This window comes from Lytechinus variegatus, chromosome 11, assembly GCF_018143015.1.
Source record: "Lytechinus variegatus isolate NC3 chromosome 11, Lvar_3.0, whole genome shotgun sequence".
NCBI classification, from domain to species: domain Eukaryota; kingdom Metazoa; phylum Echinodermata; class Echinoidea; order Temnopleuroida; family Toxopneustidae; genus Lytechinus; species Lytechinus variegatus.
The window spans coordinates 32,849,184-32,866,259 of record NC_054750.1 but is presented as its reverse complement, the minus strand read 5'-3'; the positions used below and the strand labels follow the sequence as shown (position 1 = coordinate 32,866,259).

Below are 17,076 nucleotides of genomic sequence, written 5' to 3'. Positions count from 1 at the left end.
AAGAAAAAAAAAGTTAATGAAACATAACCTGTTTTGGCAACTCTTCCCCAAGTGGTGTTATTCTAGCTCATTAATGAATTATTTGGATTGTATACTTTTATAACAGGGAATATGTTTCAGAGGATGTGAAAGAAAAATGTGTTTTACAGGATGATTTTTTTTTAATCGTACCTGAAAGTTTATTTTCACTGGGTGCTCAATATTTCAGGGTGTATTTAGCCTTCTGATATTTATTCCTTACACTGGGAATTATAATGATTTCTTTCTGTTTTGTTATATTTTTACAATGATTTTTTTTCCTGAAGATTTTTATGACTGCTGATACTTGCAGATTCTGTTATGCTAGCTTAACAAATCATGATAATAATACTCTATTATTTACAGTAACATTTCCAATTTGATAAGATTAAACAAGGCATTTAAACCTATTGAAAAGTAAACAATTAAAAAGAATGGATAGGATAATAAGAAACTTAAGAATGTATAGAGGAACAATACTTAAAGCAGATACAAACCAATAGTGCCATCTCGAGTCCTCAACTACTCATACCAGGCCAGTTTCCTGACCCACAATGCTAGTGTAGTCTAGTAATATAGACCCACTTGAAAGATGACATGGTATTAACTACTCAATTCATTTATACCGCAATAATTATGTTACCAAGTACCAATGCAATTACTTTCCCTGTCAAAACATTTTAGTTTCTCTATACAAATACAATTATAGGTCAATTTATTCTCTGTAGTAATAAATAGTAAATATCTGAAAACGTATATTTTAAGACTATGTATTTGTAACACACAGTCAATGAGAGACCACACACGGTTCACTCCCCCTTTAAAATCCAAAACATTAACTTTCAGTTATTGGAATATATGTTTGGATTTTAGAGGATAAGGAATCACAATATCTATTATATGAAGGATATCACAAAATAGTTGCCTGCTCTTTATTTTTATATCTTCCTTGGTATCTACAGGGCATTCATTGTATCACATCATTAGTTCTATTCATTCGGTTGAATTTTTTTTTCATAAATCCACTTTTAAAGGTCAAGTCCACCTCAGAAAAATGTTGATTTGAATCAATAGAGAAAAATCAGACAAGCACAATGCTGAAGATTTCATCAAAATCGGATGTAAAATAAGAAAGTTATGACATTTCAAAGTTTCGCTTATTTTTAACAAAATAGTTACATGAACGAGCCAGTTACATCCAAATGAGAGAGTCGATGATGTCACTCACTATTTCTTTTGTTTTTTATTGTTTGAATTATACAATATTTCAATTTTTACAAATTTGACCATTAGGACCTCCATGCCTGAAGCACAAAATGTTAAAATAATGGGATTCCACGTGTTCAGGGAGGAATGAAACTTAATTTCACATGAAAATGACGAGAAAATAAATATATTTCATATTTCATATAATAAAATACAAAAGAAATAGTGAGTGAGTGATGTCATCAGTTTTTCATTTGCATACCGACCAAGATGTGCATATGACTGTTTTGTGAAATGAAGCGAAATTTTAAAATGCCATAACTTTCTTATTTTACATCCGATTTTGATGAAATTTTCAGTGTTATGCTTGTTGAATTTTTCTCTTTTTATTCAAATCAAGTTTTTGTTGGGGTGAACTTGGCCTTTAAACAGAATAACAATGACAATACCAATCTCCAGAATAGAAGTCATTTCTAATAGAATGTCATAAAGCTAATATTCTTCAGTTTGAGTCTTGTTGAGAAACATGATTTTCATATTCAGGGTTCCCAGCCTGTCAGTGAAAATTATTTTACTTTTTCTCAATCAGGGAAAATCAGGAAATTTGATTAAAAAAACCTCAAATTAGGGAAAAATGCCTCAAATGAGGGAAAATATCAGGGACTTTTGATCAGCCCAAAAGTTAAAAACATGGTAGTCAGTCAGACCCTGATTTTGTTGCATATCAAAACGAGATCCAATGAATGACTGGTTATGTTGGTACTAATTAGTTGTAGATACATGCAATTGTTTTTATACTGAAAATCCATGTAATTCACTGCAACCATTTAATAAACATGCAAAACTGGGAATGCTTTTAAATAATTACCAGGGAATTTTAAAAATTCATCAGGGAAAAATCAGGGAATTTTGTTTTCTTGAAAAGCTGGGAACCCTGATAACTGCAGATTAAAAATGTCAATAAGTGTTTATGTTGCCTGGGAAAGCTAGCATTCCAACTAGTATTGGTAACCAGGTTTTGTGCTGCAAACTCCTGCAAAGACTGCTAGGAAATGTTTTAGGATAGGTTTGTGTTTTCATCTCGGCCAAAATGGTCTGAGATCTAACCAAGACCCATTTTAATTGAGGCCATCTTAAGATGTTATTAGGTTCACTTTAAAGGGGAATGAAACCTTTGGAACAAGTAGGCTTGTGTTGAAACAGAAAAATCAAAGAATAAGAATAAAGAAAGTTTGAGAAAAATCGGACAAATAATGAGAAAGTTATGAGCATTTGAATATTGCAATCACTAATGCTATGGAGATCCTCCCATTGGCAACGCGACAAGGATGTGTGATGTCACACATGAACAACTTTCCCTTTGATGGACTATAAAATACCCTGAAAATGTGTCTTTTTGCTTTTTCGTATGGTGATACCATGGAGCTAACAGAGAGCTATTAGCTCCATGATGTATTCTTTAAAAATCTGTATTACATGCCCTCCTAGAGAAAGAATACATGTTCTACTGATAGATGTAATAAAAGAGGCAATTTAAGTGAAATATATACTAAAGTAATGGGGAGAGTTGTTCAAGAGTGACATCACACATCTTTGTTGCATTGCCAATGTGAGGATCTCCATAGCATTAGTGACTGCAATATTCAAAAGCTCATAACTTTCTCATTACTTGTCCAATTTTTCTAAAACTTTCGTTGATCTGTTTCTTTGATTTTTCTGATTTCACAAAAGCTATCTTGGTCCAAAGGTTTCATTCTCCTTTAAAAGTTGCCTCAGGCGGGTTGGCTGCATTTCCGTTTATTTTCTTTCCTAATCGTCTTGGCCAAGTCTCTGGTAGAGAAGAAAACAGAACACAGGGATCATAAGAACATTCATTGCTTTAAGAGATCTTTTTAAAACTGACATTGAAGGTTGTTGTCAATTATCGATGTTTTTATGTTTCAAACACAAAGGCCCGAATTCACAAAGGTGGTTTTTAAAACCATCGGTTGAACCCATGGTTTATGCAGATTTCCTGTATAAATTACGCTTATTTAATGCATATATTAAAAAACAATGTCCAATGCTGAAGCACACTTTTGTCACAGTGCGCCAAATTAATGCCTGTTGCCATGATGAAGTATGCTATTTTTATTCACGAGTCCACTGTTTCAAGAGTGGACTCATTGATTAAAAACTGGACTCATGAATAAGAAACAGGCGTCAATTTGGCGGACTGTGACAAAAACACGCATCAGCATTTGGACATTTTTTAATACACATGGTAAGTAAGCGTAGTAATTTATGCAGGAAATCTGCATAAACCATGGGTTCAACCAATGGTTTAAAAAACCACCTTTGTGAATTCAGGCCATCGATATCCTTGTCATTGTATACAAGCAATCAGTTTGTTATTGTTTACCTTGTCAAATAACTTTGCCTTCTGCTTGAAAGCACACTTTTGCAGTTGAGTTGACTGTTTGAACATCATTCTCATACTTTTAACGCCCCTTTATCATTGTGATTGTTTTGTCGCCCTCTACAGTTAAAAACATTGTATCATTGTCTGTTCTATTGGTTTCAGTTGGTCCTGTCCTCAACCATAATGTAATCTAAGTTTGCGTAATCTTTTCAAGCAACTGTCGCTATGTTGGTCAAACTGTTTTAACATAATATAACGACATATATATTTATTTCTCTCAGACTCCTATTCTTGGCCGCAAAACACCTCAGGTTGGAACCCTTTTTATTCTCTTTGGTTTGCTGTCTAATGCATATCTGCCAACTTTTCTTTTTAAATTGGAATATTCCTGGGGGGGAAATGATTTTATATTTAAACCTCTGTTTTCCTATTTCTGTGAAAATTGTGTATTATTTTTCCTACAGTATTTCTGGAAATTTCTTAAAGGGGAAGTTCACCCTGACAAAAAGTTTATTGTAAAAATAGCAGAAAAAATAATAAAAAATATTGCCGAAGGTTTGAGAAAAATTCATCAAATAATTAAAAAGTTATTAGAATTTCAATTATTTGATTTGTGACGTCATATGCGAGCAGCATTTCTACATAGCGAATGGTAAAAAATCAATGAAATGTCATTTTCTCAGAAAATTGAAAATGATTTTCACTGTAACTTTTGTATATCAATAGACAAATCATTTCACATCCGATCATGAAAAGAAAACAAAATTAAGTTATCAGGAACCATACAAAATTTGAAATTCATGCATTTTATATTACATAACACATGGGGCAGCTGCTCGTTTATGACGTCACAAATCCAAAACTTTGAACTCTAATAACTTTCTTACTCTTTAACGGATTTTCCTCAAACCTTCACCAATATTTTTTACTATTTTTTCTGCTATTTTTACAACAAAGTTATCTTCAGGGTGAAGTTCCCCTTTAATAATTCATTCCTATTCTTGGCAGTCCCTGTTGGCAGGTATGCAGATGTGAAAAAGTACCTTGGTGCATAAGAAAGCAATATCTTGAAACATGTTCCCCAATGCTGCAGCTCCTTCTGTATTGTGCTTCTATACAGCCAGCCCCCCCACCCCCCTCCCCTCCCCTCCCTCCCCACCACAACCCCTGTATTTGTTGCTTTTTTTTCGCTGCCGTGAGGTAGGCCATTTTTGTTAAAGTCAACAATTTCAGCGTCAATGTCAAAATGTTGTGGCCTAGTAATTTTTTTAGCCTCAATTCAAGATGATTATTCACAATACATGTATGTAGGAAAGATGATGCCCTATTCATGAATGCACCCTCAAATATTCTGGATTGGATGCGGCTCGGAATAATGCCATGTGGCAATAAAAAATGCTTTCATGAATTCAGAATTAGTCCACATTATTTTTTTCAAGATCACGGTATAGGAATAGTGTGGCTTATCATCATGGTGGAGAGGTGTCGTGTAGTGGTTCTGAATCTCGCCTTTCAATCAGAGGGTTGTGTGTTCAAATCCCACCCGGCGCTAGCGTCCTTTGGCAAGGCGTTGATCTGCGTTTGCCACTCTCCACCCAAGTGCTAATTGGGTACCCGGTAGGATGCGAAAGTATGTTTGAATTTGCCAGCACCATTATGAGGCAGGGAGTGGAAATTGTGCACTTTCGTGCGGGATTGAAATGAATCCAATGACTGGGGTAATACATGTAATATGCTGGAAAGCGCTTTGAGACATTTATGGGAAAAGCGCTTTGAGCCATTTATGGGAAAAGCGCTAAATAAAACCTAGCTATTATTGATATTATTATGGTATGTCAGTGCAGTGTCTGCTCATGGGAAATCAGAATGTTGACTGCAGAATAAGTAGCATTATTTGAAAATCCTGTTCATGAATTAAAGAGAAATTCCAGTAGTTGCAGTAATCACTGATTTCATGAGAAAGTCTGTAAAACCAGGCTTAATTGTCAGTATGTCATCGAGGATGAAGATCTGGTACAGTTACATAAACTGAACTTTGTGAAATCTTGAAATCTACGCTGAAAAACTTTCACACTGAAGATCACCAACACAGATAGGCACACGTGGGACAGTGTATTATTATTGCTGGAATAAAGACCCGACGTAAGTGACCGAATCCGCGCTTATTTTGCTTATTTCTCAGCACTTACACAGTTTCTCCCAGAATCCTTTGGCACATATTTTTTATTCATACAAACAGACACTTGGGTGGTCATTATATTAGATTCTGTAAAAAGTCATTTTGAGATCGTTACCAAAACTGGAATTTATCTTTAAAAGAAAAAGATTGGATGCAGATCTAGTGAGTCCTTGTAGGTCTTGATTAGTGCTGCTTTATTTTGACCTAGACCTTTTATGTGGGGGCGTCATGGTCTAGTGGTTACGACTCTCATCTCTCAATAAGAGGGATGTGTGTTCGAATCCCAGCTATGGCACGTTTTCCTTCAGCAAGAAATTTACCCTCATTGTGCTGCACTCAACCCAGGTGAGGCGAATGGATACCTGGTAGAAATGATTCCTTGAATGCACAGAGTGCTGGAAGGCAGCTCGAGCTAAAGCTGGGGTAATAATGATAATAACAATGCGCCTCGGGATAGATTTTTTCCAGATAGATAATATAAAGGCCTATTATCATCATCATCATTATGAATTGAAATAAGCCGCATCCATTCCACAGCTTTGAATTCCAGAAGGAGACAATAAATAGAACATTCAATATCTCCTGTGCATGGCCTATTAAATCAAACAATCTAAAGGTCCAAATACACTGAACCATATAAAATTGAGGTAGAAAAACATTTATACAGATCGTTAATTGTTGGTAATGATTAATTGCACTTGATAACTATTGCAAATATTTTTATGAATTCAATCATGAATACACATTGAATCATCCCTTTCTTTAAACATTTTGCATTTTTAGATATCATAAAATACAAGTGATATACTTCCAACAGGACATTTAATATTTTGAATTGAGAATAACCCAGCAAAATCTTTGTTACTATAGAAAGTCAACGACAAAACTTCTTCAGCAAGTAAGCCAGATTACGGCAACATATTTGTTTCTTTACACTGATTTGATAAACTAAATTGTTCCTTTTCTTTGAATAAGATTTTCCGTAAAACTTTAATGAATTTGATTTATATCACTATGACTGGTCTATAAGATGTTTATTTAACAACAGTCTGTTTTTTTCATCAGTCCACACCAGAGAAGTGTTGAAACGACACTGGTTAAGAATCAAAGCGATATTGGTTAAACACTAATTGGTGCTGTTAAATCCCAAATTGGTGTTAGCCTAACACCAAACTGGTAACACCTCTTTGGTGTGGATCGATATAGATACCAGGCTGGTATTGAATTAACACCGGTATTTTTGCAGTGATAAGTTGGAATGGGCTTAATCTTAGTTCCATTGTGTCTTTTTTTTCTTTGAACAGTCTATGTATTTCATTTTCTTATTTCTTGTTGGCATTTCCCCTATCTTAATAATCTTTTTTAGTCATTATTTCCCCTTTCATTTCTTTCTCTGATCTTGTTATTTCCCTACCACTTTTAATAGTTCTTTTCTTTTTTTCTTATATTCTTATAATGGAGCAAATTTACCCAAATTATTTTAATCCCTTTCCTTAATACTTATTCTCCTCCTCACTTCAACCCCATATTTGAATTGCTGCCCCCCCTTTTGTCTTTATGGTCATTAAATTTTAGTATCTTTTCAAGATATATATGTTCCGATTATTGTTCTGAAAAGGTGTACTGAAATTCATAGCTTGGACCTGCCTGCAATAGTGCTATATACCATTGCATTATCATGGTACTAGTTTTGGTAGTATATATATACCCAGTTCATTCAATACATGTAGGTGTATATCAACTATATCCTGAAATGTTTTCCTGGGGCCCGTATCACAAAGCTTAGCAATGATCGTGAACATTTTCCTACGATTGATTCCATTGACTACAATGTACAATCCATCGTGAAAATCAAGCGTACGATCAATCGATAACCTTTGTGTGTTATGGGACCCAGAATGCACAAACGTTCATATGAATTGTTGTGATCATTTGATCCTCAACTTTAAAACCCGACCCCCCTGCCCCCACCCCCACCCATCAATTTCTTTCTATTATTACAACCCCCCCATTCCCCATTGTCATTCATGTGTCTCTTGTTCTCAACGTCTGTATTGGAAAATATTCTTTCTGCATGTTATTTTGTCATATCAGGAGATGTTTCATAAAGCTGTTCTAAATTTAAATTATTTTACAACTTTTTTATAGTTTGGATTATGGAAAGCCAAAATATTACACAAGTAGTCAATGTACAAATATTCTTGTATAAAAGAAGGGATATGGATGAATATAAGTTATTTTAAAGACGTAATTTGAAGTCGTCATATTTTTTGCCACAATGGATGCTTTTACACCTCCCAGGTCATGAAAAATTGTATTTTTGTCAATATTTCTTCAAAGCACTGGAAAACCATGGAGATATTTCTCAAGATTTTTAAAGTAAACTGCCCATTACTCATGTGATACCTTCAGCAGGAAGGCAAACTATGGAACTTCTATTCCATCTAACATTAGCCCATGTTGAATACAACACTTGGGTTTCATTTCAAAATAATTGTAATATGAACTTGTGCATGCTGTTGTTCGTTCAGATGGATATGTTTTGCAAGACCAAAATGACTGAAAAAGCCCCCCCCCAAAAAAAAAAAAAAAAAACTTACAAATCAGGCATGTGTTACTTGAAAGGAAATCTCATAAAATAAGTCAATTATTCTGATAAAAAAAGTGTGAAATTAAAGTCCAATATCTTATGAAAGAAATAAATATGCCCCACAAAATATTTGAGATTACCATTTTGGCTTTCCATACATCGAATTGTTTGTAACAGTTCATATTTTCACTGTCACATGCAGCTTTGTGAAATAGCCTCCTGATATGTTCTATGGTATGTGTTTTACAGCCTATAGGGTCTGCTGTTAGGCAGTTCTTCGTCGACAGGCATCTGTTAGTCTTGGAGAGCGAGGTTTGCTTGAAAAATGACATTTATCCATCTGCATCCCACGCAAGAAACTTTATAAACCGCAACCCCCTTCCCTTTCATGGTGTGCAAGCAAGCAAACTCAATAGCAACAATGCAATTTTGGTGCTCTACATTTATCAGGGGCTGATTGCACGAAAGGGTCTTTGCAAGGACGGTCTTTCGTGTTGCCCATCTTTTATGATGCGCCATGTGAAACGCATTTTAAATACCGTAAATCATCTGCAAACATATCTCATTCGTCCGTTAAAATTAACAAAATATTTGTTTATAAAATGATATGATATATCATGAAATTCTATAAAATTTGATTTAAGAGCAAGCTAATTTTATTATAAATTATTATAAATTATTATTCTTATTATAAATTTCAGAACACCCCGCTTATAGCGTATCATAAAAGATGGGCGACACGAAGGACGGTCCTTGGAAAGACCCTTTCGTGCAATCGGCTCCGGGATAATTCTTGCATGTCTTAATTAATCAAGTTTTTAAAGGGTTTTAATCTGTTAAGCACATTTTGATTTTAGCGTAACAGAAATTTCTTTTAAATGCGCATGCGTAATACAATAGCTTTCCAGGATAAAATCAGGGTGATAATATCCAAAATCCTTTGGAAGCACCTAGCATCATTAGGTGATAGCATTATATGCACTTTACCAATGCAGGGTAATATTTACCATGGTCCGTAGGTTAAGATAAATATATCTCATTGAAAAGATTCTTTGCATTACAGAGTAAGTCCGCCCCAACAAAATGTTGATTTAAATCAAACCAGCATAATGCTGAAAACTTCCTCAAAATCAGCTGTGCTTTTAATTTGAAATTTTGAAATTTTACTTATTCATCCTTTTGGAAAAAAGTACGGTACAGTGTTATGTGAGTAAGAAGCCGGTGATGGTACTCACTCTTTTCTTTTGTATTTTGTCAAATGAAATGGCTAAGGCCGTGTTTATGCTTCCACTTTTCAGGCCAGAATCAGCGTTTCCAAATGTGATTAGTCCAAAACACGGTTGCGTCCATGCTTACTTTCATTTAAACGCTGTTTCAAAACGCCGATCGTAAACTCACAAAAAGGTGCGTTTGTAAACGTCGTTTGACCAGAATCAGGCTTTCTGGGGAAGTATAAACAGAACCACGATCGTAAACGTGTTCAAATGACGTCATTTGGTACATGCTTCCGGTGAGATGAAAATCTGCGGGCAAATACAGTCGTATTGCTCCATGTTATCTCTACGTAATAACAACAATCGGAAAAAAAACTTTCGAAAAAAGGCGCGCCCAATTTGACCTCGCTTTACAATGCGAAGCCAGCTGGAGATCATGATTTGCCCTGAAAAGTTAAGCATAAACAGCACTCCCAGAACCACGTTTACGATCGGCGTTTTGAATCGACGTTTGAAATCGCTGATTCTGTCCTCGCAATGGAAGCATAAACACACCCTAAGTATCTAAAAATTTTGAAAATTCTTTCTTGAATCACATACAACAATGACAATCTGATTTATTGAAATTCCTAGTGATATTTTTTTTTCTTTATCAAAATCAATGTTTTATTTGGTGGACTCGCCCTTTATGGACTTTCAAGTGCAGAGGTAGAATAAACATCGTGGGGTAGGTCCACCATGATGGATAAAATTAACCCCAATTTAGAAAAAGGTCAGTTTTGAAACTAAACATTTGACCAAGGGCCTGGACATCGTAGAAATAGTTGTAATTTTCAAAGTGCAACTCCAAAAACCAAGTTCTTATTTTTGAGATGTGTTTGTTTTTTGTTTTAGTCAGAATTTTAAATATTTTTTTTTTGTGTATGGCACCCTGTGTTTTAAACAGCAAAGTATCAAATTATATATTTGTGTTGCACATGCCATAACTGCATGCTGTTGCTATGGTGTTCAATTATGTTTTAATTTTGTATCACATTACATATTGCTCCATTATATAGTTTGCATGCACATTCATCGACCCCAGTTTAAAAAAAGCCCATGTCAAGTCTTGGATGGATCCCACAACTTTGTGTTTCTGTTTTTAAGACAAAACATTCCCATGTTTGTACCAATGATGTATACAGCCTTTTCATTTGTTCAGTGTGCGATCAACAAAGCAATTTATGTTGGAGGGTGTTAGTGTATTTGCCAGGAGTCCAACCCCAGATTTTAGTCCGTGTGAAGTCAGGCCTCTTTTGCCTCTTGGCCACTGCATCAGGAATGGCGCCTCCTCAAAACCCAAACCCAAGAAGGGAAACAATCATATTGGAAAGAGTAAAATGAGAGAAACAGTTTAAAACAAGTTTCATCAAAATCGGTTGTGAAATAAGCAAGTTATGTACCTTTAAAAAGACTTGTACTTTCTATGGGGATCCTCAAATTGGTAAACATGCTTCAAAATGGCTGATTTGGTGGACAACCTTCCATTAGTTTTGTACACAATATTTTAGATTTTTCCCGTTATCTTTCAAATTGCCTCTTGCCTCCTTCTGGGCATAACATATGTCATGGGAAAATATAATTCACACCACATATGTCAAGGTCAGGAGGAAATGATGTGAAATATGTAAGATAAAGGGGGAAATCTAAAAAAGTTGTGTACAAAACTAATGGAAGGTTGTCCACCAAATCAGCCATTTTGAAGCATGTTTGCTAATTTGAGTATACCCATAGAAAGTACAAGACCTTTTAAATGTCCGTAACTTGCTTGTTTCATAACCGATTTTGATGAAGCATGTTTCAAACTGTTCCTCTTGTTTTATTCTTTCCAATAAGATTGTTCTCTTCTTGGGTTTTGGTTTCCTTTAATAGCTAATGTAATAACGTAGCAAGACAAAGGGAAGTCTGTTATAATAATTCATTCTTGGCCATTATTAATATTATGGGAAGTCGATGGAAGTCCCCTTTGCCTAAAGTGCTTGGGTGAAGACGTGAGGGATTATCTTATTTATAAAACAAATAATGCACAGTAAATATTACTTATGTTAGTAATGATGAAGGTATCTGGGATGTTCACAATCTAGCTGTAGCATGGTCGAAATCAGCCGTTAGTAATATGCTGAAATTAAGTAGAAATAAGGAGTGAATTGTCAGGTAGTAATGCATTTCAAAGCAGATAATTCATTCAAACCTTATTCAATCAGTTTCACTTTCAGATCAATATTCTTCTATATGTAGGCCGCAAACTATTGACATGAACTTCAAATAGTTGAAAGGGAATTTCTTCTGTTACTGTATTTTCAAAAGAACACCAAAAAATAAGGCAATTTAATCTCCATTTTAAACCCCTCAAAAAAAGTTTTGCAACTCAGTTTTGGGGAATGATATCTTATTGGTTAATACAGTATAAAGGATGAAACTGGTATCATTAGAAAGCTGAATTATTCCTCTTTACAATGACATGCCATTTGCTGTGATTATGTAATCATGGAATATGTAATCACTAGGTAGTAATCACCCTGAACATTGAGAAAAGTCAGAAGTGAAATGTTGGAAAATGCATTGATTTCCAACAAGAGTCTCCATTTCTATAGAATTTCCACCATGCAGGTGGCAGTGAATGCACTCAGTCCATCCTCGAAACAATTGGAATTTCGCTATATTGGAAACAACACATTTTGCAACATTTCATTTCTAACATTGCTGCATATTATCATGTCTGTGTATTTCATGATAACACTCGCATTACAAATGACACATGATTGTAAAGAGGAATAATCATGCTTTCTAAAAATATCACTTTTACACATGACGATGGCACATTAAGAAATTTATTAGCACTCAAACTTGCAGTTTGAGCTGCAGAATTCAAACATGACATGGCAACGAATTTTGCAACATTTCATTTTTTACATTGCTGCATATTTTTTATGTCTGTGTATTTCATGATAACTCTAGCATTACAAATGACACATGATCGTAAAGAGGAATAATTATACTTTTCAATGCTACCACTTTTACATATGATGATGGCACGCTAAGAAATTTATTAGAACTCAAACTTGAGTTGCAGAACTTTTTTTGAGGGGTTTAGATAATTAACCTGTCTGTTCAAACAGGCAGAATTCTGTACCTGCAAACATGGACTACATTGTTGTTTTCTTTTTTTTTTCATGGCTTTTTGTTTGCCAATGCAAATAAATATTTGGAAATATATTAATTTTATTTTACTGCATTTGAGTAAATATGCCATTTGTTTTTACGACTTGCAATGCAATCAAAAGTTGAGACCGTGTATTTATTACCAATCAAAGTTCTTATCTTTGTTAGATGTGAACATTTGGAGTATATTTTCAATCAGAAAATGTATTTTTGGCTAAAAAATGATACTTTAAACCTGTATACATGCATGAAAGTATAGTGTGCTATTAGGTGTGTTGCATTTCTTAAAACGAAATACTGCAAATTCTTACAATATCGTGAGTGTTAAGAGTTATAATTTGTTTGTCAAATACAAATTGAAGACTTTTTTCCCCCCATTTTTATCTTTCTTTTCAGGGGAAGAACATAAGAGTTGAGGAGGGGGTGGGGTGCTTTTGTTTATTTTTTCATCACTCACATTACTTGATTACTTGTTATTACTGAATTTTGTATTAAGTTCTGTGAATGGGGGGGGGGGGGGGGGGGCTTCTTTGGTGACCGTCATCCTAGGCTATCCTGTTTATAGAATTTGATGGAAATTATATGCAGATGATACCAGGATCCTTTAATGATCAATTAATTGATATATATGACTATCACATGTCGCAACCATCAATACAAATTATGGGTGGACATTGGATGTGGAATCAGCCATTAAGCTCTGTGTAAAACTGTTCTGATTTTGAAATTAATCTGACATTAAGGTACATGTACACTTCATAATTGACCCACTGTTACTTTGTAATCATCTACTTCTACAAGCATCATTTTCATTCTATAGTGTTTTCATATTTTTGGGGGTTTATTTTCCACTCTAACATGTACATAACTAATTCATATCATTATCAAGTTCCCATCTGTTTGTGTTCATGCAAGATCAATATTCTATTTACATTACATGTTTAATGCATCTTTCATTAATTCATTTCAACTAACTTGTTTCTGTTTAATCACAGAGTGGCATGATCATGTACATGTATGAATTAACAGATTTAACACTTGAAATTCGCTATTTATTTCCTTAGTATGCATTCCATTTGATTAATCATCATTTTCCCTCAAATAAATCATGATCATATTTTTAGACAAGGGTGGTAGTTCATGAAGTTCTTTGTAAAGCTATGCATGACTCCCATTGACGAGTGGATACCATGCGCGACCAAAAAAACACGTAAAAAGGATGTCTTTTTCACGATAGGGCACGTTATGTACGTAACATGATAGGGCACATTACGTATGTAACGTGATAAGGGTGTCAAAAACACAAAAAAAAAATGAAAAAAGGGTATCTATTTTGCTAGGAAAATTACGTGTTTAGGGTCGAATTTGCGGGGATGATAAAACAAAATTGAAATGTTTTATAAAGGATGTCCTTTTTGCCCCAACACTTCGTGTTTAGAGTCCGATTTGCGCGAGGTGTAGAAGGTGGGGTCTTACTAAACCAAATAAGGTAAAGCCGACGACCAAGGACTCGTAACAATAAAACATTCCTGTACTTGTTTAGGGTTTCATTTCAGGGAATATTTGTTAAGGGGTGCATTTTCAGAATATGGAAATTACGTGTTTAGGGTGCTTTTCGAGACCCCATGGTCGCGCATGGTATCCACTCCTGATTGGAAGTGGCCCCCCCCCCCCCCCGGGGCACGACTTCACTCACAGCTGGGGCCCGTCTTACAAAGAGTTGCGTTTGATCTGATCAATCGCAACTATGAAAAGCCAGCAACGTCAACATCTAAAATACATGTTTGTTGAAAATATATTCTAGAAACGATGTATATTCATACATTCTTTGTTTTCTTGAAAAACTCAGTATGCTTCTCTTTGTTTTCAAAGGACATTGAACAAATTACCTAATGAAAAAATTATGACATTGTTGGTTTTTTCATATACTTGAGATTGATCTGATCAATCGTACATGTAACTCTTTGTGAGACATTGTTCATAAAGTTGTGCTCAATTTTACAAACATCTTAGTGAAACACCTCATTCATAGATAATGTCCCAAATTGTCTATTATTTCTGTTAAATCTTTGGTGATAGTTTTAATTGCTTGACTGAAATGTGTATTTTTCAATAAATTTTCAAAAAGAAGAGTGTTTATAGACTAAAAGAAATCATGAAAGTTCTTTTGAGGTCTCATTTCCTTCAGATAATAGTAGATATATGATAGTTTAAAGGGAATTATGATTTATTGTCACGCAGTGAATAAACTTGATTTTCAAGAAATAACCAAATTGATGACTTTCTAAAAAAATACACTTTTCAACACAATCCATTTTAAAGTGCCCAGTGTATTTGTAAAAATTGGTTCCAATATGTGTGGTATCCATCTTAATGTCATCCCATCCAAGAAAGAAAATAATTCAAATGCATGAAAACTGTTATAAATAATCTATACTTCATATTTTGCCTGGAAACTCAAAAATATTTTTTTTATTAATGTATTCCTAAAGGCCACCGCACACCTTACGACCCGACTGGACGGCGACCGGCCCGCGACTGGCTTGCGACTGGGTGAGGGGGAAATGTGACGTCACAGCTCTTGTCAGCTTGAGCGTCACAGACCGGTCAGAGACAAGTCGCAAGGAAATTCGTAAGGATTAGACATGTCGAATCCTTATGACTGGATCGCAAGCTCAATCCAACTTTCAGCCAATCAGACAGCATAGTTGCACGACGCGTATATGATAAACAACGAGCATATGCAGTAGTAAGCGCATTTCCTCAGTTACAATGCCAAAAAGCAAAAAGCGCATGCGTGAGTCGCAGATCGGATCGCAAGGTATGCAGTGTAGAGGCTTATGACTACCTTGCAATTAATCTCCCCTCAGTCGCAAGCCAGTCGCAAACCAGTCGGGTCGTAAGGTGTGCGGTGGCCTTAATGTAATTCAATACAGAATGATAATGTAACTATTTCTTTTCCTACATTTGACTGTTATCTCTTTATTTTGCCTCTTTCCTTAATACAGGGATCGATGCTGAAGACGATTCTGTTGTTCATTTTCTCTCTCGGCGCTGTCTTCGTGACTGCCTTCCTGATCATCACCATCGCCATTGCCTAGAGACTTTGGATATAACGTCCGAAACCAGCTCAAAGAAAAAAAACTGCACAGTACTTCTTGTTTGATATCGTAAAGTAGTTCAGACATTAAATTTTGCTGCAAAAGCCCCTAAAAAAGAGAAAATTATATTATAGAATGGACACAAACTTGCTAGACTGTGATACAAAAGAGCAGTTTGTGTTCATGGGAGATCTATTCAGACTTTAGTACCTTTCGATTATGTGCCAGTCTTTTTTGAGACAAACACATCAGTGCATTTATACTTACCGTAGTTTTGTGTTTTACTTTAGCACATGAGAGGAGTACTAATGGTCATGTATGAACATGGAGAACAACCATCACACACGAAAAAAGATATTCTGATTTTTCTTTTCTGAGTGTAGCTGGGTTTTGTATATTATGTATAGATAGAGCATGACCATGTATATACAGGTTGTATATGCATGCAGCCCAATATTTGTTTAACACTTTTTCATCCGCTACAAGGCAAGGATACATCAAATTTTATCTACCTGAAAATACTACAATCCTTCTCAAATCGATGGAATCTAGTATGTAAATGGTAATTTTTGCTGATTTTATACCCGATTGCTAAGAAAGCATGAATGCTTGTATATGAGCAAGCGACCAAAGGACCGACAGCTTAAGGTCCTCTCCGAGGGACCTGGTAATGAGGATTAATGCCTAAACGGAACTAGCGCACCAAGTGGGAATCGAATCCGGGTCACCGGAATCCGAAACCCCTGCTCTTCCGACCGAGCTATCGCGCCTAGTCAACCACTTAATCATTTTTTTTCACATGACATCACAAATATACGCCGAAAATGAATGCACACCATTCATTGCACATAGCCTTTGAGGATGTAAATTTTTACAATACATGTAATCAGTAAAATGAAATTTACCTAATTTTTTGTCTCACCTGCGAAGCAAAGTGAGACTATAGGCGCCGCTTTTCCGACGGCGGCGGCAGCGGCGGCGGCGGCGGCGGCGTCAACATCAAATCTTAACCTGTTGAATTACCATCATAACTTTGGAAGTTTATTGGGCTATTTCATTAAACTTGGACATTAGAGTAATCAAGTATCACTGAACATCCTGTGCACGTTTCAGGTCACATGACCAAGGTCAAAGGTCAATGAACTTTGGCCGAATTGGGTGTATCT

General features: G+C 35.3%; 1 protein-coding gene across 7 annotated transcripts in view; it reads left to right on the top strand.

Annotated features, from left to right (window-relative positions):
• Positions 1-15,934, top strand: part of LOC121423728 (putative ferric-chelate reductase 1) — a 60,390-nt gene extending 44,456 nt beyond the window's left edge. For 4 of the 7 annotated variants that reach the window (XM_041619177.1, XM_041619175.1, XM_041619176.1 and 1 more), the window contains one exon: positions 15,818-15,934. In XM_041619177.1, the coding sequence (XP_041475111.1) occupies positions 15,818-15,910 (93 nt within the window). In that variant the 3' untranslated portion in view covers positions 15,911-15,934. Of the gene's footprint in view, positions 1-8,643; positions 8,707-15,817 lie in introns of all 7 variants that reach the window. The other 3 variants (XM_041619174.1, XM_041619171.1, XM_041619170.1) reach the window with 1 other exon arrangement.
• The last annotated feature ends 1,142 nt before the right edge of the window (positions 15,935-17,076 follow it).